The following is a 22,926-nucleotide window of genomic DNA, read 5'->3' on the forward strand; positions in this document are numbered from 1 at the left end:
CTTAGTTTTCTGAATGCTGAGCTTTAAGCCAACTTTTTCACTCTCCTCTTTCACTTTCATCAAGAGGCTCTTTAGTTCTTCTTCACTTTCTGCCATAAGGATGGTGTCATCTGCACATCTGAAGTTATTGATATTTCTCCCGGCAATCTTGATTCCAGCTTTTGCTTCATCCAGTCCAGAATTTCCCATGATGTACTCTGCATATAAGTTAAATAAACAGGGTGTTTTACAATATACAGCCTTGACATACTCCTTGGAACCAGTCTATTGTTCCATGTCCTAACCATTGCTTCTTGACCTGAATACAGATTTCTCACGAGGCAGGTCAGGTGGTCTGGTATTCCCATCTCTTTCAGAATTTTCCACAGTTCATTGTGATCCACACAGTCAAAGCCTTTGACATAGTCAATAAAGCAGAAATAGATGTTTTTCTGGAACTCTCTTGCTTTTGCTTTTTAAAGGATCCAATTGATGTTGGCAATTTGATCTCAGGTTCCTCTGCCTTTTCTAAGACCAGCTTCAACATCTGAAAGTTCACGAATGGTTGAAGCCTGGCTTGGGGAATTTTGAGCATTACTTTGCTCGCATGTGAGATGAGTAAAACTGGGTGCTAGTTTAAGCATTCTTTGGCATTGCCTTTCTTTGGAATTGGAATTAAAACTGACCTTTTCCAGTCCTGTGGCCACTGCTGAGTTTTCTAAATATGCTGGCATATTGAGTGCAGCACTTTCACAGCATCATCTTTCAGGATCTGAAATAGCTCAACTGAAATTCCATCACCTCCACTAGCTTTGTTCGTAGTGATGCTTCCTCAGGCCCACTTGACTTCGCATTCTTGATGTCTGGTTCTAGGTGAGTGATCACACCATCACGATTATCTGGGTCGTGAAGATCTTTTCTGTATAGTTCTTCTGTGTATTCTTGCCACCTCTTCTTAATATCTTCTGCTTCTGTTAGGTCCATACCATTTCTGTCCTTTATTGTGCCCATCTTTGCATGAAACGTCCCCTTGGTATCTCTAATTTTCTTGAAGAGACCTCTAGTTTTTCATGTTTGTTGTTTTCGTCTATTTCTTTGCATTGATCACTAAAGAAGGCTTTCTTATCTCTCCTGGCTATTCTTACTTAAATCTCCACCTCTGCTAAGTCACTAGGTGGCGCTAGAGATAATGAACACACCTACCAATACAGGAGACCTAAGAGAAGCTGGCTGGTTCCCTGGGCAGGGAAGATCCCCTGGCGAAGGAAATGGCAACCCTCTCCAGTGTTCATGCCTGGAGAACTCCATGAACAGAGGAACCTGGCGGGCTACAGTCCATATAGGACATGACTAAAGCAACTTAGCACACACAAAGTCACGTGTCTGTTCTCCTAACTCTCCATAAACTGACTCAATGATCTTCAGGAAAATTAGGGAACTGAGCTGTGTAAAGGAATTCTAGAGTCTTCAAACACGACAAGTACAAAGCTAAGTCATTTTCTTTCAGAACAAAATTTGGCAAAATGTCACCGAACAGATGCAGGTGGGGAAGCAAAGGCCTTAAGCGGACACACTTAACTGAAGCTACCAAGAGAAGAAGAATGGAAAGATAACAGGGAAAGAATTCGGGAAAGGAGAGGAAGGTGTGAAGGAAGATAAGCGCTCACAGCATTGGTGGATTTCTGCTCTATCTGTAACTTCTTTGGTGTCTGACAAGAGCACCGGGTTGAAATCGATTTAGGGATGATGCCAGATCCAACTAGAACCACCTCTCAGAATACTTCTTGTTGCAAAAATTTTTTTTCCTCCAAGTAGTTGAGCCTGGTGGGGCTCACAGTGGCCACCACCAGGACATGAACCTAAAAAATGATTCTCTACAAGGGAGGCTCCGGCTCATTCTGGCATGTCCTTGCTGCGCCCTCCACAAATAGCACCTCTCCTCACCAATAACCCTTCCAACACACACACACAATCACAAGCCCAGAAGATGGAGAAATAAAGACTTAGAAGGCAGAACAAACAGTAGGGGACAAAAGTGATCAAAGTGTTCACAAAGCAAGTCAGGCCAGGCTGTATTTCATTCATTTCAAGGAATACTTAGTGACTCTCCGCAGTATGTCACGTATTACAGAGAGACTGTGCACACATCAAATTGGAGCTTTTCCCTTTCCCCGGCTATCTGCCACCAAAATTTCTGCCAACACGCCACAAATTCTCTGGTGCCCACTTCCTTCCCTTAGCTAATCTGATCTTGTGCTTTTATCTCAGTATTCTCTGGAATGAACAGACGGTAGATACCCTGAGATCATTCTATTATTAACTCAAAAGATTAATCAGGGGCAACATGCCATATTCTTTAGTGTTTAGTTTTCCTCCTAATCTAAAAACATGCAGCTTATTCCTCTGAAATCTTTTAAAATACAAATCCATCTCACAAAAAAAATGCTGCTGGTTACTACTGGCAAATCATTCTGCACTTATTATAAAAGTCAGGTGCTACAGTGAAGTGTCATTTATATGATCCTTCACAGGTAAAAATACATAAATAAATGAACTGCTAATCACAAAGTAATCAAACATACATGGAACTGAAGGCAGAGCATTGAGCTGGGAGCCTGGACACCCAGGATTCAGTCTATTGCTTTTAAACAATTATATATTAAAAAAAACTACCGGATGCCAGGCACTGAAGCCAGCATTCCTGAATGTTCTGTTTCACTGGAACCTCATCCAATTCTGAAAGCTTTCATTTTACAGGTGAAAGAAATGCCGAGAACTAATGTGTAATCTTTGGCAAATCATTATTTTAAGTAAACAAATTATTAAATTCAGGGATGTCTGAGAACAACAGAGACTAAGGTTTATTAAAGAATTCTAATACTTCAAACAGGAAGAACACTTTATTTACATATGTGATTAAAATTCTTTAATTCGTGAAATGCCAACATTCCAGACAGTTTGTAACTCACGGAATCTAGATTAGTCTGTTGGATAGAGTCACTATTTAAAAGAAAAGCACATAGAAAGAGAAAGCATGAAAAAGGATTTAAGGAAATCCAAACAGGGGGAATTCCTATGGGTTTACCTCCACATTTATTCACCCACTGCCTCATTAGGTAAAGAATTTGAAAAATAAATAAAAAATAAAATGAAGCTATGAAATCTCAAAAAAGAAAAGAATTTGAGGCCGGGCTTCCCATGTGACTCCGTGGTAAAGAATCCACCTGCCAGCACAGGATATGCAGGAGACATGGGTTTGATCCCTGGGTCAGGAAGATCCCCTGGAGTAAGAAATGGCAACCTGACCCAGTATTCTTGCCTGGAAAATTCCGTAGACAGAGGATCCTGGCAGGCTACAGTCCCTGGGGTCGCAAAGAGTCAGACACGACTGAGCACACACACATACACAATGGCCATTTACTTATTAAATGCCTTTCCCAGCAGTCATTTCCAAAGTATAGAATAAAGAATAAAAGAATAATATCAGAGAAGCATCTCAGAATCACTTAATTTTTTTTTTTTTCCCTGCGGGATCTTAGTTCCCTAACCAGGGATCAAACCCAGGTCCCAGCGTGACAGCTCTGAGTTCTAAAGACTGAACTGCCAGAGAATTTCCAGAATAAGTGAATTTTTAAACTGAATTTTAAAAACAAAGAAGAGATAGATGTCAGCTTTTAAAATTGTATCAAGAAGAAAGCTAAGAATAAGAAACAAGAATACCTCAGTCATCTCAAGCTTCCTCAGTTAAGACTCAAATATCTAAATATCCCAAAATAGACGATACATAAAGTTTCCGAACTGAAACTGCTACAACTCAGATGACAACTATAGAAAAACTCCACAAACCGCAGGAAAAATTCAGAGGCCAAAGATACTGCTAAACTTTGTCTCTTCTCATTCTTCTCACCTAAAGCTCTTTCTACCCAGGATCTGAAATTTCTAAGTTTCACCAAGTTTCTTCCACTTAGGTATTGTGCCTTTCTGTATACTTTTTAGCCAAATGCCAGCCTTTATGAAAGTGGAAAGATTACATTTCATCATTTGAAAAGGAAGGAAAAGAAAGGGACTGTTCCTCCCAGAACCCTAATATTTGCATATAATTTACCCATTACTGTTTAGACTTCTTTGGTTTCATAGCTTTGGGGAAAGGTTAGGCAAGGTGACCAAAGTACTTTAATGGGCGGTGCATTTTTTAACTTACCTTAGAACAGTGTAATGAGAACTACTCCCAGTTTAACGATTTAAAGTTTAGGAAACACCTTGAATCCTCAAAGCACTGATGCGCTAAAAGTAAAAACAGTGACACACCATTACTGCAAAAACAGTAGAACCTAAAAGCTAAGAACCTAAAGAGTTACACAGTAAAAGGAACAATCACCTGTTTAATAATATGTCCCCATCAAAGGCAGTCTAAGAAAGAAATCAAAGCAGGCAGAACACTGGACAACAAACAATTGAATATAAAGATTCAAGAACTCACACAGTTTAACAGAGACTGCCAAGATAAGCAAGAAAGTTGTAAATAAAAGTCAGCGACTTGGGCCTAAAGCTCAGCAAGCCAAGAAATATTTTTGAAAGCATCTATACCTTCCTAAAAAACCCACTTTTTAAAAATTGCTGCAAAATGCCCATAATGTAAAATTTACCATCTAAATGATTTTTCAGTGTACAGTTCAGGAATGTTATATACATTCACATTATTATGTGACCAAACTCCAGAACTCCTTTCTTTTGCAAAACTAAAACCCTGTACCCATTAAACAACTGATTTCCCCTCCCCAAGTCACTGGCAACAACCATTCTATTTTTGGTCTCTGAATTTGACTACACCAGGTACCTCATATAAATAGAATCATGCAGTATATCTAAACAGAAAAAAAAAAAAAAAACCTTTCAAACCAGAGAAACTACTAGCAGAGGCAAATGGAAATAATCTAAAGAACAAAGGGACAGAAAAACAGGAAGCAGAAAGTGAACAACGGGGGAGGATTCTAGATTTCAGTATCTATGAAATATGATCTCAACCATAACGTTAGTTATCAGAAGTGGATCTAGATCCTCTTTTCTAAATATCTTTCAAACAAAAACAGAAAAAACCTGAGCAGAGAGTAGACTGGAAACTCCAGGTTTGGGTATCTGCAAAACAACTCCAAGCCTAACACTGGTTCTCAGAAGTGAATCACATAAAATTTTTTTTAAATAAAATAAAAAATAAAGTAAATTTAGGGAATTTCCTGGCAGTCCAGTGGTTAAGATTCCGCGCATCCACTGCAAGGGACACAGTTCACTCTCTGGTTGGGGAACTAAGATCCTGAGTGCCTCATGGTGCAGCCAAAAATAAATGAATGAATGAATAAATAAATTTTAAAAGGAGTGATTCAGATCCTCTTCTCTAGTTATCAACAAAATCAACATTATCTCTTCATTTCTTAAGATCTGATTCTAAAGAAGGAAGTTGATGTTGTTGACTTAAAAAAAATAGTCACAACCTAGAAGTAGAGAGTCATGCTTTAGTTTTAGGACCTGAAGCCTGGGAACAAAACATAACTCTCAGCTTCTAGGTTGTGACTGTTTTTTAAGTCACCAGTATCATTATTTCATATTCCAGTTCAGTCAGAAAGAAAAGCATCTTTGCAGCACAGCATCACACCGCTAACTCTGATCTAATACTAAAACCATCTGCCTGAACACTTTCTCAATCTTTCTTAGACTTTCTCTGAGCAAATAAATGTCATTAAGATCTAATAATGCATACATATAAATGTGGAATACTATTGTTTCAGAGTTTCTTAGTAACAGTAGAAATAGCTAATTCGATCTCAAAATATTATACAAAGGAAGACAATCATCTAAAGTCACAAAATTCAAAAACCTTAGAAATAGGCAATTGAAACAATCAGAGAAGGACAAGCAAACCCGAAAGAAATGCTGATGTTAAAGCTCATTTCAACTTAAAGAGAATAAAATGAACAAAGTCATAAGTTTGATGGGAAATTTCCATTCTCATCATATTAAGTATATTTTCATTACACCTGTTAATCTGGGGATATGCCCTGCAATTGGGAAATCATGAAGCAAATTTAACACAATTACTCTTTCAGAAAAGAGTTATCAGTCACCAAACCTCTGAAAGATTAAAACTGTAATTCTGAAAAATAATTTTTTTTGCTTTGCTCCACCTTATTTCTTTTCTTAATTTAGTAGAGGCCCCGAGGCTCTGACCTAGCTTCAGAGAATGAGCCAGTAGAGTGGGTTCAGAGGGGGAAAAAGTATGCAGTTGCAGATTAGCAAAGGTGTTACAGGGATTAAGAAATGACACAGCCAAGGAACACCCTAAAAGTGTGTATATAAGGGCCCAAGAGGCAGCCTGCAAATAGGTTCTTCACGATCACCTCTCCTACTCACCTGGACAAGCCAGACCTTCGCAGGAACACCATGTCTTGCTCATCTCGCATGTCCTCCTCCAGGGCTGGAGGCAGCAGCTCCGTCAGGGTTTCTGCTGGTGGCAGCAGCTTCAGCAGCGGAAGCAGATACGGTCTCGGGGGAGGCTCTGCCCGGGGCTTCCGAGGAGGGGCCGGCAGCTGTGGCCTGAGTGGGGGCGCAAGCGGAGGCTTTGGAGGGGGCTTTGGTAGCTCCTCCATAGGGGGCGGTTTTGGAGGAGCTTCAGGTTCTGGGATTGGCTTTGGTGGGGGCTCTAGCTTTGGCGGGGGTTCTGGCTTCGGCGGGAGTGCGGGATACAGCGGAGGCGCTCGTGGAGGTTTCTACAGCTATGGTGGTGGCGTGGGTGCTGGCCTGGGTGGTAGCCTTGGTGACGGGGGGCTTTTCTCTGGAGGTGAAAAGCAAACCATGCAGAACCTCAATGACCGGCTGGCCAATTACCTGGATAAAGTCAGGGCCCTGGAAGAAGCCAACGCTGACCTAGAGAACAAAATCAAGGAGTGGTATGAGAAATTTGGACCCAGGTCTGGGGATGGTGGATCTGGAAGAGATTACAGCAAATACTATCCAATCATTGAAGATCTCAGGAATCAGGTGAGACACTAGCCATGCTGAGTTTCTATTATTTCTGTATCTTTCCCATTTATTCAGATCATGAATGATGAATTTAAGTCACAGAATTATTTGAAAACATATTTGTTTTGTTGTATGTGTAAAACGGGATTACAAGACATCCAAACACATTAATTTTGTTTGCATCTCACATTTGAGTATTTCTACATAAAAGTAGAATTTACACAATGCCAGGTAGCTAATTAACCTAAGAGTGATGGCCATAAATCGACACTAGCTTTCTCTAATTTTTCATCATGATTAATTCTGGCAGGTTGATGTCCTTTAGCCTCCTACTAGACTTAAATAGCCTTATACCTATTTTTCTTCCTCGAAAACCTGGTGCAAATAGTGTATGAGAATGTGATGGAGTCTAAAATGTTTAGATGTAGTTGTATGGGAAATATATTTTTAAAGACTCTTTTATTTCCTGAAAAAGCTCATAGAATAACTGACCTTCCAAAACAGCAAAACTATGTAGAGGATTGTGTTCTGTGAAACAATGTTCCATGCTCATTCCAGCAAATGTACAGGCTGCTAATTTTTGCAGAAGGATGTAGTCTAAGTACATTAGGGTCATCAATGCAGGTGTCATTACTAAGCAAATTTTAACTCACTTTTAAAGGTTCACTCAGGAGACATCTACTCTCACAGACGGGCATGTAGACATAGGTTTAAAAAAAATAGCAACCATGATTTATTCACTATTGTCTTTTCTAGATCATTACTGCCACCATTGAAAATGCTGGGATCATTCTGCAAATTGATAATGCCAGACTGGCTGCTGATGACTTCAGACTGAAGTAAGAAAAGTGAAGACGTGAAAACAAACATTGTAGGAAAAATAAAATTCAATCCCTTGGCTTAGTTTATTCTAAATTTTAAAGAAATCTTTTAGGGGATCAAGACCTAAATTCAGAAACATCCCAAGGGTACATTTTACAAAACCCTCATTCCACAAACAAGAGCAGAACGAAGGCAATTTCAGGATGAAATTTTTGCTATCAAAAATATCAGATATCAATAGAGTTAATGTACGGTTCAGATTTTGCTTTACAAGGGGAAAACTCCTAAGAGAAAACTTATCGTTCATAGATCAAATTGCTCAGGGGACAAAACGTTTTCTTGCATATATGAGAATCGACTGTACTCTTTGAAATGGGCTGTACTGTACTCTTCCAGATATGAGAACGAGCTGCATCTCCGGCAGACCGTGGAGGCTGACATCAATGGCCTGCGGAAAGTCTTGGATGACCTGACCATGACTCGCTCTGACCTGGAGATGCAGATTGAGAGCCTCACTGAGGAGCTGGCCTACCTGAAGAAGAACCACGAGGAGGTAGGAACGGGGTCCACATTAATCAACAATGCTGGCCTACAGAGGTTCCCCCACATCCATTCTATAAAAATAAAATAAATTCCATCTGGATGGACTTTCAGCTTCTGTAACCAGGAGGAAAAAAAGTAATCATGAGAAAATTATATGTGAATTTGGTGGTTTTTTTTTTTTTTTTTTCCTTTCCGTGTCCTAGTTTCAACTTTTTGTTGGCTTATGCACATCTTAGGAAATCATTGCTTTTCTTTTAAGTTTCTCTTTTCTTCGTTGGCTGCACTGGGTCTTCATTGCTTGATTTCTCTAGTTGCGGCGATCAGGGGCTGCTCTTCATTGCGGTGGCTTCTCTTGTTGCAGAGCACCGGCTCTAGGGCACACCGGCTTGAGTGGTTGTGGCACCCATCCCCTGCACTGACAGGTGGATTCTTAACCACTGGACCACCAGAGTAGTCTGGGAGGTCATTGCTTTCCATCACTATGGTCCTTTTTGCTTCGTGCTAGGAAATGAAGAGTATGCAAGGAAGCTCCGGAGGGGACGTGACTGTGGAAATGAACGCTGCCCCAGGCACGGACCTGACTAAGTTACTGAATGACATGAGGGCACAGTATGAGGAGCTGGCTGAGCAGAACCGCCGTGAGGCCGAGGAGCAGTTCAACAAGCAGGTAGATCATCACCCTGAGCCTCTGAGTCCATGGCCACGTGTGAGCCACTTCCTGTCATTGCACCAGCCTGCAACAACTGCATTTTATTTGTATTTAGAGTGCCTCACTGCAAGCGCAGATCTCTACTGATGCCGGGGCAGCCAGTTCCGCCAAGAATGAGATCACAGAACTGAAACGCACTCTGCAAGCCCTGGAAATTGAGCTGCAGTCCCAACTGGCCATGGTTTGTGCAAAGAACTTCTCAAAACTCTCCAACGGGGAAGTTGAGCAGTTGGTTTCCTTTCTTTGCCAAGATGTCCCACTTGGCATGTCATAAAAGCAGGATTAGGAAGGACTGTATTATGGTTGTCAAAAGCATAAGACATTCCAGTTAAAGATAATATATCTATTTCCAAGAAAGATTTAGTTTAAAAAATAATGGCAAGAAAAATTAAGGAAGCAGAGAGAGCCATAGAAGTTGTAACTCATGGAAAGTGCATTTCTCTTAGTATCTTATAAAATGTATTTTTTTAAAATCATCCAATGATTTGTTTTCATGGTGAAATTTTTATTTGCTTTTCTCTTAGAAAAGCTCCTTGGAAGGGACCTTGGCTGACACGGAGGCCAACTACATGGTGCAGCTGTCGCAAATTCAGATGCAGATCAGCAGCCTGGAGGAGCAGATCTGCCAGATCCGGGGTGAGACCGAATGCCAGAACGCAGAATATGAGCAGCTGCTGGACATCAAGACCCGCCTGGAGATGGAGATTGAGACCTACCGCCGCCTGCTTGATGGAGAAGGAGGGTAAATGAAAGTCAGGAACATGCTAAATGCAGACCTTGGTGTATTTATGTTATGCATAACAAAAAGGGGCGTGGGGACCAGACTTGTATTTATAATGCAAGAGTGACACAGTCCGATGAAAAGACTGCTGCCATCTTGGGAAAGAGTCCGCTGCCTGGAGGGTTTCTCCTGCCTTTGCAAAGTGCAAAAACAAACAATTCTTTTTTTCTCCAGTGGTTCTGGTTTTGGAGGATCTGATTTTAGAAGTTCGGGATCCAGAAACATGGGATCCAGGGATTCATCCATGTCTGATGGCTCAAGATCTGGAACTTCTGTCCAAAGCAGAGGTAGATATTTTTTTCATGTTTCTGATTATTTTATAATGGAAACATAAAGACATGCTTTGTTTCTCAAACAGAAAGTATGTACTGTTGTTCACATCATCTTACCCAGATAGAACATACTCAATGAATACATTTGGATTTATCTTGATCTATGTTTCTGTGAGTTTCTGTGAGACTGACATTGTGATTCTGCGATTTTCAGACCCAAGCAAGAGTAGAGTGACTAAGACCATCATAGAAGAGGTGGTGGATGGCAGAGTCATCTCATCTCAAGTCAGCAATGTTTCTGAGGTGAAACTGAAATAAGCAATTTCCAGATCAACAAGAGTGTCTTTCAGAGGAAAAAAAAAAAAAAAAACTCTAAAGGACACCAATGAAGAAACTGCATCAATCTAGCCATCTTTCAGGATCACTTCAGGGAAAAGTATCTATCCAGAAATAGAAGACGAACCAATTTTTCTGCATCCTCTTCTTTTCTTATTAGAATGCTCTTGAAAAAGTTGAAAGACAGCTTTGCTTTAATTATTTCTGTGCTTCAATAAACTTACTTTTGCAAGTTAACTAAATTATTCCTGAATTTTTTTAAGAAATGCAATACTTTAACCTAGAAATGAAGCTACCAGTTATGACCTAGCTGCATTATCATCATGAATAATAATATATGTATTATACATTATTTATATAGTATCTTCTTCATGAGAATCAAAATTATAGCCATTTTGTATGTGGGAAATTTTAACAACATCACATTAGAACACATTGATAGTTGATTAGACCTCAGGGTCTCTACAACTGCAGTTAACAGTTCAGCCCAAAGAAGGATGAGATTATTTGAATAATCAATCTATAATTAATTACTGTCTAATTTCTTTTTTCTGCTTTTATTTTTGAGTTTCATTTTATATTAGAGTATGTTGTTTAGTCACTAAGCCCTTTCCAACTCTTTTGCGACCCCATGGACTGTAGCCCACCAGGCTCCTCTGTCCATGGGATCATCCAGCAAGAATACTGGAGTGGGTTGCCCTTTCATCCTCCAGGAGATCTTCCCAACCCAGGGATCGAACCCAAGTCTCCTGCTTGACAGGCGGATTCTTTACCACTGAGCCACCTGGGGCTGTTTTATATTATAGTTGATTGACAATGTTGTGTTAGTTTCAGGTATACAACAAAGTGATTCAGTTATACATACACATATATCTATTCTTTTTCAAATTCTTAATATATAGTTTCTTTTTGTCCATCACTGAACTGGGGATTTCATGAGATAAAAAGAAACAAAAAATATGTCTCTTACTTCAAAAAGTTTACATTTTAGATGGAAAGGAAAGCTAAAAGCACAAAGAAAATAGCAGACAATACAGGGTGTTACTACTAAAGGGCTTGATTCCACAGTATCCACCAGAAGAGCCACAGGAATCTGACAATTCATGTTTGCAGGACACTTAGGAGAATGGTCAAACTAAAAATCTTAGGAAAGAAGATGGGATGTGTGATACGGTGCCAAATTTCTGAAAACCTTCAAAGTCCCAAAGAGAAGAGATGCTCAGACATTTGCTCCCTTGTCAAATCTAGCCACATCTCTAACCAAATATTGTCACATAGCCAAGCTGGTGTTTCCTTTTCCCCTGCTCTCCATGGCTGAAGTCTTTTACCCCATCAGTGGTCCTCAGAGCTCTGTCTTGCCTTGCTGGGAAAATGAAGCCTGTTAAAGTAGGGTAGAGGGTTTATTTGGCCAGTCTCAGGAAGAAACAGGCAAAGGACAAAGCCAGGTTCTATAAGGACTTTCCCACTTAAGGAATTTAATAGGACCAGATCACAAATTAGATCATCAATCCCACAAGCCAGTCTTCAAGAAAAGAACATGGAACTTGGCACAAAAACTCAAATGAAATATTACAATAGGGTAAACTTGAATGTAATTCATGTAAATTGTACCTTCAAATATAAAGTCAATAGGAGCTGAATGAGCGTATGGTATCTTAATAATAAAAACAATCAAATAATGTAGCTTTTTTCTTGTAGGCACATTGAATAAAAAATAAAAATGAACCTAAAAGCACCCTGTAACCAGAGAATGAAGTTAGTACCTAAGCCTCAACCACTATTCAGAGAAAAAGAGCAACATTGTCTCAAGTCAAACATGTGTTTCCCATCAAAGCATTACAGCAAGTTAAAACTTGGATGTTTCTTCTCTGCTGAAAAGTTATGAAATGTGAACTTGCTGATTCAGCCTGATTAAAGACAGAAGGACAGACTTGGAAACCAGCTTATATGTGGCCTCCCATCCTTTGGGCCATCATGGTCTCATCAAGAAAGCCTCTCTCCATGAGTCATCCCAGGTCCAGTCTTCCAGTCCTGTACTACCTGGGGACCTATGTTTATGGTTAGTATTAGCCTCATGTCAGGGCAAAAATATGTGGCTACTCTGAAGATTATCTTTAGGTGAAACCCTCATTCTGGGTTTCCCTGGCATGCATTGAGATGCTGCATTTGTACTAAATGATGGTTTACAGATACAGAAAGGTCTGGTTCATAAGTGCCAACTTCTGAGATGCAATAAGATGTGTTATAAGCTCATTCAACTTTAAAAATTTAAATAATTGAAATTATTACTGAATTATTTTGGATTGTGAAATTTATTTAGAGGGCTGAATAAAATACTAAGGACAGGGTGTTCATATGTTATTGTTTGACATTTCAAAGACAGGTACCGGATTCCAGCCTATTGTTGCTGTTCAGTCACCAAGTCATGTCCAACTCTTTGAAACCCTGTGGACTGCAGCACACCAGGCTTCCCTGTCCCTCACCATCTCTGGGAGTTTTCCCAAGTTCATATCCACTGAATCGATGATGCCATCCAACCATCTCATCTTCTGTTGTCCCTTTCTCCTCCTGCCCTTAATCTTTCTCAGCCTCAGGGTCTTTTCCAATGGATTCCAGTCTACCCACCACAAAACTTATCCAAAGATCTGGAAACTGGTTTAAGGAAACTGCAACAGTCAAGTGTAAAATGTTATAATATGTTATAATAAAGAGTTATGATGTAGATATCCTAAGAAATTAAGAGAACATGGCCACTTCCTTTGGAAAGCTAATTCATTGGAATGATAGGGAGAAGAGTTCTCTCAGAGACTGACCATTCCTCATAATGTGACAATTAAGATCTGTCAGATTCTTTAATATGCTTAGACCCAGAGATCTGGTATGTGCAAGGATATTTGTTACATTATTTTCTAATAAAGTAAAAGCATGGAAACAGCCTGAATGACCATCAGTAAAAAATAAACTATGTGCATACAGACAATGGAATATAATGTAGACATTAATAAGAATGCATTAAACAAATACACTCACAGACATACAGAACAGATTTGTGGTTGCCAAAGGGGAGGGGAGGAGAGGGGTCAAGTGGGGTGTGGGGTTAGCAGATGCAAACTATTATATATAGAGTGGATAAACAAGGTCCTGCAGTACAAAACAGGGAGCTATATTCAATATCCTGTGATAAACCATAATTCAGTTCAGTTCAGTCACTCAGTCGTGTCTGACTCTTTGCAGCTCCACATACTGCAGCATGCCAGGCCTCCTTGTCCATCACCAACTTCCAGAATTTGCTTAAACTCATGTCCATCGAGTTGGTTATACCATCCAACCATTTCATCCTCTGTCGTCCCCTTCTCCTCCTGCCTTCAATCTTTCCCAGCATCAGGATCTTTTCCAATTAGTCAGTTCTTCGCATCAGGTGGCCAAAGAATTGGAGCTTCAGCTTCAGTATCAGTCCTTCCAATGAATATTCAGGACTGATTTCCTTTAGGATTGACTAATTTGATCTCCTTGCAGTCCGAGGGACTCTTGAGAGTCTTCTCCAACACCACAGTTCAAAACATCAATTCTTTGGTGCTCAGCTTTCTTTATGCTCCAACTCTCACATCCATACATGACTACTGGAAAAGCCCTAGCTTTGACTAGATGCATCTTTGTCGGCAAAGTAATGTCTCTGCTTTTTAATATGCTGTCTAGGTTGGTTGTAGCTTTTCCTCCAAGGAGCAAGCATCTTTTAATTTCATGGCTGCAGTCACCATCGGCAGTGATTTTGGAGTCCAAGACAAGAAAGTCTGTCACCATTTCCATTGTTTCCCCATCTATTTGCCATGAAGTGATGGGACCAGATGCCATGATCTTAGTTTTTGAATGTTGACTTTTAAGCCAACTTTTTCCCTCTCCTCTTTCACTTTCATCAAGAGGCTCTTCAGTTCCTCTTTGCTTTCTGCCATAAGGATGGTGGCATCTGCATATCTTAGTTTATTGATATTTCTCCCAGCAATCTTGATTCCAACTTGTGGTTCATCCAGCCCTGCATTTCACATGATGTACTCTGCATATAAGTTAAATAAGCAGGATGACAATATCCAGCCTTGACATACTCGTTTCCCAATCTGGAACTAGTTCGTTGTTCCACGTCCAGTTCTAATTGTTGCTTCTTGACCTGCATACAGATTTCTCAGGAGACAGGTCAGGTGGTCTGGTATTCCCATCTCTTGAAGAATTTTCCACAGTTTGTTGTGACCCACACAGTCAAAGGTTTTGATGTAGTCAATGAAGCAGAAGTAGATGTGTTTCTGGAACTCTCATGCTTTTTCTATGATCCAACAGATGTTGGCGATTTGATCTCTGGTTCCTCTGTCTTTTCTAAATCCAGCTTGAACATCTGGAAGTACATTGTTAACGTACTGTTGAAGCCTTGCAGAAACCCAAAAAAGATGTCCTTTTCATTATAGGGGACTGGAAAGCAAAGGTAGAAAGTCAAGAAATACCTGGAGTAACAGGCAAATTTGGCCTTGGATTACAGAATGAAGCAGGGCAAAGGCTAACAGAGTTTTGCCAAGAGAACACACTGGTCATAGAAAACACCCTCTTCCAACAACACAAGAGAAGACTCTGCACATGGACATCACCAGATGATCAATACCAAAATCAGATTGATTATATTCTTTGCAGCCAAAGATGAAGAAGCTCTATCCAGTCAGCAAAAACAAGACCAGGCACTGACTGTGGCTCAGATCCTGAGCTCCTTATTGCCAAATTCAGACTTAAATTGAAGAAAGTAGGGAAAACCACTAGACCATTCAAGTATGACCTAAATCAAATCCCTTACGATTATGGAAGTGACAGTGGAAGTGACAAACAGATTTAAGGGATTAGATACAGAGTGCCTGAAGAACTATGGATGGAGGTTCATGACACTGTACAGGAGGCAATGATCAAGACCATCCCCAAGAAAAAGAAATGCAAAAAGGAAAAATGGTTGTCTGAGGAGGCCTTACAAATAGCTATGAAAAGAAGAGACGTAAAAGGCAAAGGGGAAAAGAAAAGATATACCCATTTGAATGGAGAGTTCCAAAGAATTGCAAGGAGAGATAAGAAAGCCTTCCTCAGTGATCAATGCAAAGAAATAGAGGAAAACAATAGAATGGGAAAGACCAGAGATCTCTTCAAGAAAATTAGAGATACCAAGGGAACATTTCATGCAAAGATGGGCTCAATAAAGGACAGAAATGGTCGGGATCTGGCAGAAATGGTAGGGATCTAACAGAAGCAGAAGATATTAAGAAGAGGTGGCAAGAATACAGAGAAGAACTGTACAAAAAAGATCTTCATGACCCAGATAATCACAATGGTGTGATCACTCACCTAGAGTCAGACATCCTGGAATGTGAAGTCAAGTGAGCCTTAGGAAGCATCACTATGAACAAAGCTAGTGGAGGTGATGGAATTCCAGTTGAGCTATTTCAAATCCTGAAAGATGATGCTGTGAAAGTGCTGCACTCAATATGCCAACAAAATTTGAAAACTCAGCAGTGGCCACAGGATGGGAAAAGTACTGTTGAAGCCTGGCTTGGAGAATTTTGAGCATTACTTTGCTAGCGTGTGAGATGAGTGCAATTGTGTGGTAGTTTAAACATTCTTTGGCATTGCCTTTCTTTGGGATTGGAATGAAAACTGACTTCCAGTCCTGTGACCACTGCTGAGTTTTCCAAATTTGCTGGCATATTGAGTGCAGCATTCTTAGGACTTGAAATGGCTCAGCTGGAATTTCATCATCTCCACTAGCTTTGTTAGTAGTGATGCTTCCTAAGGCCCACCTAACTTCGGAGTCCAGCATATCTAGCTCTAGGTGAGGGATCACACCATTGTGATTATCTGGGTCATGAAGATCTTTTTTGCATAGCTTTTCTGTGTATTCTTGCCACCTCTTCTTAATATCTTCTTCTTCTGTTATGTCTGTACCATTTCTGTCCTTTATTGTGCCCAAGATGTTTGCATGAAAATTTCCCTTGGTATCTCTAATTTTCGGGAAGAGATCTTTAGTCTTTCCTATTCTATTGTTTTCTTCTATTTCTTTGCATTGATCACTGAGGAAGGCTTTCTTATATCTTCTTGCTATTCTTTGGAACTCTCCATTCAGATGAGTATATCTTTCCTTTTCTCCTTTACCTTTAGCTTCTCTTCTTTTCTCACTTATTTTTAAGGCCTCCTCAGACAACCATTTTGCCTTTTCACATTTCTTTTTCTTGGGGATGGTCTTGATCATTGCCTCCTGTACAATGTCACGAACCTCCATCCGTAGCTCTTCAGGGACTCTATCAGGTCTAATCCCTTGAATCTGTTTATTACTTCCACTGTGTAATCATAAGGGATTTGATTTAGGTCATATCTGAGTTGTCCAGTGGTTTTCGCTACTTTCTTCAATTTAAGTCTGAATTTGGCAATAAGGAGTTCATGATCTGAGCCACAATCAGCTCCTGGTCTTGTTTTTGCTGACTGTATAGCAAAAACACTATTTATTATGATAAATCATAATCGCAAAGAATACATACATATATATACACATATAACTGAATCACTTTTCTGTGCAGCAGAAGTTAATACATTATTGTAAATCAACTATGCTTCAATAAAAAATAAAATGTTAAGAATGCATTAAATTTCTGTGTACTAACCTGTGTGTGAGTATTAAGTCACTTCAGTCACGTCTGACATTTTGGGACCCTATGAAACATAGCCCTAGGCTCCTCTGTTCACTGGATTCTCCAGGCAAGAATACTGGAGTGGGTTGCCATTCCCTTCTCCAGGGGATCTTCCCAACCCAGGGACTAAACCTGTGTCTCTTATGTCTCCTGCACTGGCTGGCAGATTCTTTACCACTGCACCACCTGGGATCTTCCTTGATAGCCCAGCTGGTAAAGAATCTGCCTGCAATGTGGGAGACCTGGGTTCAATCCCCGGGTTGATCAGATCCCCTGGAGAAGGGAGAGGCTACCCACTCCAGTATTCTGGCCTGGAAAATTCCATAGACTGTAGTCAACACCACTGAGTGACTTTCACTTTCACTTTTCCACCTAGGAAGCCATGTGGTAACCTGGAATAATCTATAATATTCTGTTAAGTATAAAAAACAAATGCTCAGTCAGTATACATAATACATTTGTGTAATATATATAGAAGGGAGAGAAGAGAGATTAACCCTCATGTATTTTTATGTGTTTGTATGAGCGTAGAAAACTGTGATTGCACCAAAAGGTTAGCTGTGATTACCTAGTGGGGTCTGATGAAGAACTAGTGGGCAGAGGAAGAAGAATGTGCAATCTTTCTTAATACATCTGTTAATGGCTTTACTGAGTCTATGGAGTAGGCACTGCTTTTGTATTTAAAAGTAACTTAGAAAACGTGCAACTGTATGTGCTTCCTCTGATGATGCAAAAGCATTACAATGAACTAATAAGTCTATAATTATAAAAGCTAGGTGTTTTTATAAGTGATGGCAGCATAACAACTTTTTTTATTTTATAGTGGGGTTTAGCCAATTAACAGTGTTGTGAAGGCATAACAACTTTTTGAGCCAACCAAAAAAGGGGAAGAAGATGAATTCATAAAAGAAAAGGAATTTGCATTTCCTAAACTCCGGGAGTTTGTGATGGACAGGGAGGCCTGGCGTGCTGCAATTCATGGGGTCGCAAAGAGTCGGACACGACTGAGCGACTGAACTGAACTGAAGCACTTGTTATAGGTATAAATACTTTTTTGTTGCTGTTCAGTCATTAAGTCATGTCTGACTCTGCAACCCCATGGACTGCAGCACACCAGGCTCACCTGTCCTTCACTATGTCCCGGAGTTTGCTCAAATTCATGTCCATTGAGTAAGTGATGCTATCTAACCATCTCATCCTCTGCTGCCCGCTTCTTCTTTTGCCTTTCAATCTTTTCCAATGAGTCAGCTCTTCACATCAGGTGGCCAAAATATTGGAGTTTCAGCTTCAGCATCAGTCCTTTCAATGAATATTCAGGACTGATTTCCTTTAGGATTGACTGGTTTGATCTCCTTTCAGTCCAAGGGACTCTCAAGAGTCTTCTCCAACACCCAGTTCAAAAGCATCAATTCTTCAGTGCTCAGCTTTCTTTTTTTTTTTTCATTTATTTTTATTAGTTGGAGGCTAATTACTTTACAATATTGTAGTGGGTTTTGTCATACATTGACATGAATCAGCCATGGACTTACATGTATTCCCCATCCCGATCCCCCCTCCCACCTCCCTCTCTACCCAATCCCTCTGGGTCTTCAGTGCTCAGCTTTCTTTATGGTCCAACTCTCACATCCATACATAAATGAACGTTTACCATTTCCTATATTCAACTCACGATGTAGCCTTATTCTGTAAAAAGTACCCAAAAGAGGACTATGTATATTTCCATTTTTCCAAAACTACCTTTCTCCCAACTAAAGTAAATAAGCAGAGTTTAAAATTCCCAGAACCCTCCTCCATCTGCCTCAACAGGAGGAAATTGTCAAAACTGGAGACAGGAAGTGCTAACAGAGGTGGCCCTCAGCCTGAGTTCAGAAAGAAGACAGGATACTAAATGCCCCTTTGGCCGTTAAAACTGAAGCTGGATTTCTGATAGTGGGCAAAACAAGGGGAAGACCAGCTTTCAAAGTAGGATAGGAGATGTTTCCTGGTAAAGTCAAGTGTGGCATCTTGAAGTGAGCTTCATAATCTTACCCTGGCTGCAAAGGTGGAGGATGAAACAGGTGAGGCAAATATTTTCATTAAAACTAAATTTTTATGCACAAAAAGTTTAGATGATATGCATTATAAGCAAGAGCCATTCTAAAAATTTTATAATAAGATGGTGAGGAGATCTTCTGCAAAGAACTTTGTAAAGATCTGATACATGTTTTGAGAGATGTAATCATAGTCTAAGCCTTCCCTCTTATCCTTGAAAACAATCTATAGATACAATACATAACTGAGATTATTAGTACCTGGAACTCACTGACCTTGTGGAAAGAGGTTTTCATACTCTCACAATTTCTGTCAATTAAGTCTGGCATCCTCATCTTCAGAGACATATCACTTTTAGCTTTACTTGTTGCTGACAGCTATCTGTGAAATACATTACTTCAAATAATGTTTTCTTAGTTTGCCTAAGATCGAAAGGTCAGATTGTTAAATCTCCATGTTTTTATCAAGAACTCTGTTGCACCATTTCAAAATGAGGTCATTTTGCTTTCCCCATTGGGTGTTCCACATCTAATAGTTTCCGTAAAGATCCAATATTAATGCTTGTGATTTCTATCACAATCATAGCATGGGGCTTCCCAGGTGGCTCAATGGTAAAGAATCTGCCTGACAATGCAGGACACACGGGTTCGATCCCTGGGTCAGGAAGATCCCCTGGAGGAGGAAATGGCAACCCACCCCAGTATTCTTGCCTGGAAAATTCCATGGACAGAGGAGCCTGGCAGCCTACAGTCCATGGGGTCACAGTCAGACATGACTGAGCAACTGAGCACAAAGCACTTTGGTGTATGCTAGAATCTCACACAACATAGTAAATTAACTATGCTTCAATTAAAAAAAAAAATCACACAGTTTTAAAGAGTTGGATAGTGACTTTTATTTCAACCTCAAACCCAGAACAGAAATTCTTCCTGAAAGATGATTCTAGGCCTCTAGCCTCCAGCTGAAAGTGCCCAGAACTTGGAAGTTCCTGCCTTGGTAAAGCAGGTCATCCAATTTAAGGACAGATGTAATGTTGGAAAAGTTTTCCTTATGTTGAGCCAGACTTGTCTCCCTGTGTAACTTCCAGCAATTTGATCCTGGCTCACCAGGCTTTGGCAGCAGTTTTTTTATAGGCTGTGTATCTTCTCTTTTTTCTAAACAAAAAATCCAGTTTCTTTAGCCTCACCTGACATTGTTTCATTCATTCACTCTTCATTATCTGGATCATGTGTTATTGACATAATGGACATATTTGCAGTTAAATAGTATCCTAAAATACAGCACCCAGAACTAAACACCTGGTTCAAGAGAAGAGGGAGAATGGCCCCTGGACCCTGATTCTTTTACTGTATTCTCACTAGCAGCCACTAGTCTGTTGAGGGGGAACTTTTGCAGAGAAACTTTATCCTTCACCTGATGTTTTGTTCCCTTTGTGTCTTTAACTTACAGAACTTCGCTTTTAAAACTTCACTTATTTTACAAAATCTAATTTATTGGGCATCATCCTTTCAGTCTGAAAGATTTTGTAATATACTTTCAAGTCTCTCACTCAACATATTACATATAATTGGGATCATTTTGAAGAAAAGTAACAACCATGAAACCTAAAAATGCAGATCTCATCACCCTCATGGCCCCACACTGGCCAATAATAGCTATCAGCTCGACATCTGTGTTTCCTAAATATGTCATTTGAGGACTTTATTCTGTGTAGAATTGTTTCTACTTTAACAGAAGTTTTAAGGGATGTTTATTTGATGACTGGGATGTTCAAAGATACAGGAACAGGCTCAGATTCCACCTCAAGTACAGTGAAGCCAAGGCCATGCAGAGAGACAACATCAAGCAACACCAAGGTTATTGACCAAAAACATTGTCCTTCTAGTGGGACAGCTTTCATTAAAGATAGGTAGACTACACACGAAACAGAAACAGACTCAGACGTAGAGAATAGACTTGTGGTTGCCAAGGGGGAGAGGCAGGCTGGAGAGGGATGGATTGGGAGTTTGAGTTTAGCAGATGCAAATTATTATGTATAGAGAATGAATAAACAACAAGGTCCTACTGTACACACAGGAAACCCTATTCAATATCCTATGATAAACCATAATTGAAAAGAATATGAAAAAAGAATGTGCATATATGTATAACTGAATCACATTGCTGTATAGCAGAAATTAACTCAACATTGTAAATCAACTAAAAAACTGAAAAAAAGACAGATGATAATACGTGAACAACACATTTTGTAATATGCAAATCATGGGGGAAGGGACTTCCCCATGTTAGTAAGAAATTGGCGGGGGGCTGGAAGCGCAGCTTGTTCTTCTTCTTACCTCTAAGTAGAGTATTTCTGCTACAATTCAGGATCTGCATAGAACGATTTAACTGCAAAAGAAATAAGAAGCAGCCACTGCAGAGGTTTATAAGAACCTGGAGAAACTTATAAGCTCGCTGTTTAATACTAACTCAGTACACTATATTGTATCAGCTCCTCTATTCCACTTTAATTATTTGAGGGTCTTAAACTTTAATAAAATAAGAACACAAAATTAGCATTAATCACTTCAGAAGTCCAAGGCAGGTTTCAAGAAAATTTTGAAACTTAACGTTTTATTTTTCTACAATTGACAAAATTTAGGAAAAACATCAGAGAAGGCAATGACACCCCACTCCAGTGCTCTTGCCTGGAAAATCGCATGGATGGAGGAGCCTGGTGGGCTGTGGTCCATGGGGTGGCTAAGAGTCGGACACGACTGAGCGACTTCACTTTCACTTTTCACTTTCACACATTGGAGAAGGAAATGGCAACCCACTCCAGTGTTCTTGCCTGGAGAATCCCAGGGATGGGGGAGCATGGTGGGCTGCTGTCTATGGGATCACACGGAGTCGGACACAACTGAAGTGACTTAGCAGCAGCAGCAGGAAAAATATAACAAGAGAATATAAAATGAATTAAACCCTTTTCTCTTCCCGCGTTTTATTCTTACATACTGTACAGGGTACATAAGCTAAGGATCGGCCACTTTGTATTCCTTCACCAGAAATCCCTAAAGTTGGTTTCAAATAACTTCATCTGAAAAGATAGCACTTATCACACAATTCCAAAGCAAAATAAAGTATAATAATCACAGTCATAAAAAAAATGCATGGGGGCAGAAATTCATAAGGGAAAATACAAGTTTAACTAGGTTGATATCATGTAAATATTCCCGGCTACCTTTCTCCAATGTTAGATAATAGATATCTGAAGGTATTTTCTGTACTTTTAAGTAAATAAACTCTATGGAGTTTAACAAATAATTACCAAAACAAAAATTTAATATTGTAGATGCCATTAAAAATCCTTAAGGTAACTCCATCAGAGATGAAACATCCACTTTATCTGCTATAATAGGAGTTACTAATTGATAATTCTCTCAACACTCCCTTGGAGCATTGGGTTTTGCAGTGTTGAAGCCTTTCTTCATGTCACACATTGCCCAAAAATCAAGTGTATGGCAATTAGACTCTCTCCAAGGGAAAAGAAGAATTGTAGGGGGAAATGTGGTTTAAGTGGCTTCTTGGGAGCTTTTTCCAACTTTGGGAGTGCCAACTGGGGAGTAAGTGAGGGAACAACAGGTTGAGAAATCTAAATGTCCATCTCACAGTTTACCTAAACCAGGTGGCACTCTGGAGCAGGCACACAGTACACTTGAATATAAAATCAAAGCATTGTATACAAAATTTTGGACC

General features: G+C 39.8%; 1 protein-coding gene and 1 long non-coding RNA gene across 2 annotated transcripts in view; one reads left to right on the forward strand and one right to left on the reverse strand.

Moving 5' to 3' along the window:
* Positions 1 to 21,582, reverse strand: part of LOC122442250 — a 29,460-nt gene extending 7,878 nt beyond the window's left edge. The window contains exons 1-4 of the long non-coding RNA XR_006269597.1: positions 21,528 to 21,582; positions 6,859 to 6,897; positions 6,385 to 6,567; positions 4,181 to 4,263 (exon numbers count right to left, since the gene is read on the reverse strand). This is a non-coding gene — a long non-coding RNA (uncharacterized LOC122442250). The remainder of the gene's footprint in view (positions 1 to 4,180; positions 4,264 to 6,384; positions 6,568 to 6,858; positions 6,898 to 21,527) is intronic.
* On the forward strand, positions 6,415 to 10,693 carry KRT24 (keratin 24). Its single transcript, XM_043469760.1, has 8 exons — positions 6,415 to 7,011; positions 7,750 to 7,832; positions 8,212 to 8,368; positions 8,864 to 9,025; positions 9,123 to 9,248; positions 9,592 to 9,809; positions 10,023 to 10,135; positions 10,335 to 10,693. Exons 1-8 carry the CDS (start codon positions 6,415 to 6,417, stop codon positions 10,436 to 10,438), a joined length of 1,560 nt encoding a protein of 519 aa, XP_043325695.1. The 3' UTR covers positions 10,439 to 10,693.
* Positions 21,583 to 22,926: the final 1,344 nt, after the last annotated feature.

Source organism: Cervus canadensis, chromosome 1, assembly GCF_019320065.1.
Source record: "Cervus canadensis isolate Bull #8, Minnesota chromosome 1, ASM1932006v1, whole genome shotgun sequence".
Classification (NCBI taxonomy): Eukaryota; Metazoa; Chordata; class Mammalia; order Artiodactyla; family Cervidae; genus Cervus; species Cervus canadensis.

What these genes read in the sequence shown, in the direction of transcription:
- KRT24 (XM_043469760.1), top strand. Translation starts at nt 6,415, where the DNA reads ATGTCTTGCTCATCTCGCATGTCCTCCTCCAGGGCTGGAGGCAGCAGC. An exon ending in GCTGATGACTTCAGACTGAA is followed by an intron (nt 7,833 to 8,211) that starts GTAAGAAAAGTG and finishes GTACTCTTCCAG; the next exon opens with ATATGAGAACGAGCTGCATC. An exon ending in TGAAGAAGAACCACGAGGAG is followed by an intron (nt 8,369 to 8,863) that starts GTAGGAACGGGG and finishes GCTTCGTGCTAG; the next exon opens with GAAATGAAGAGTATGCAAGG.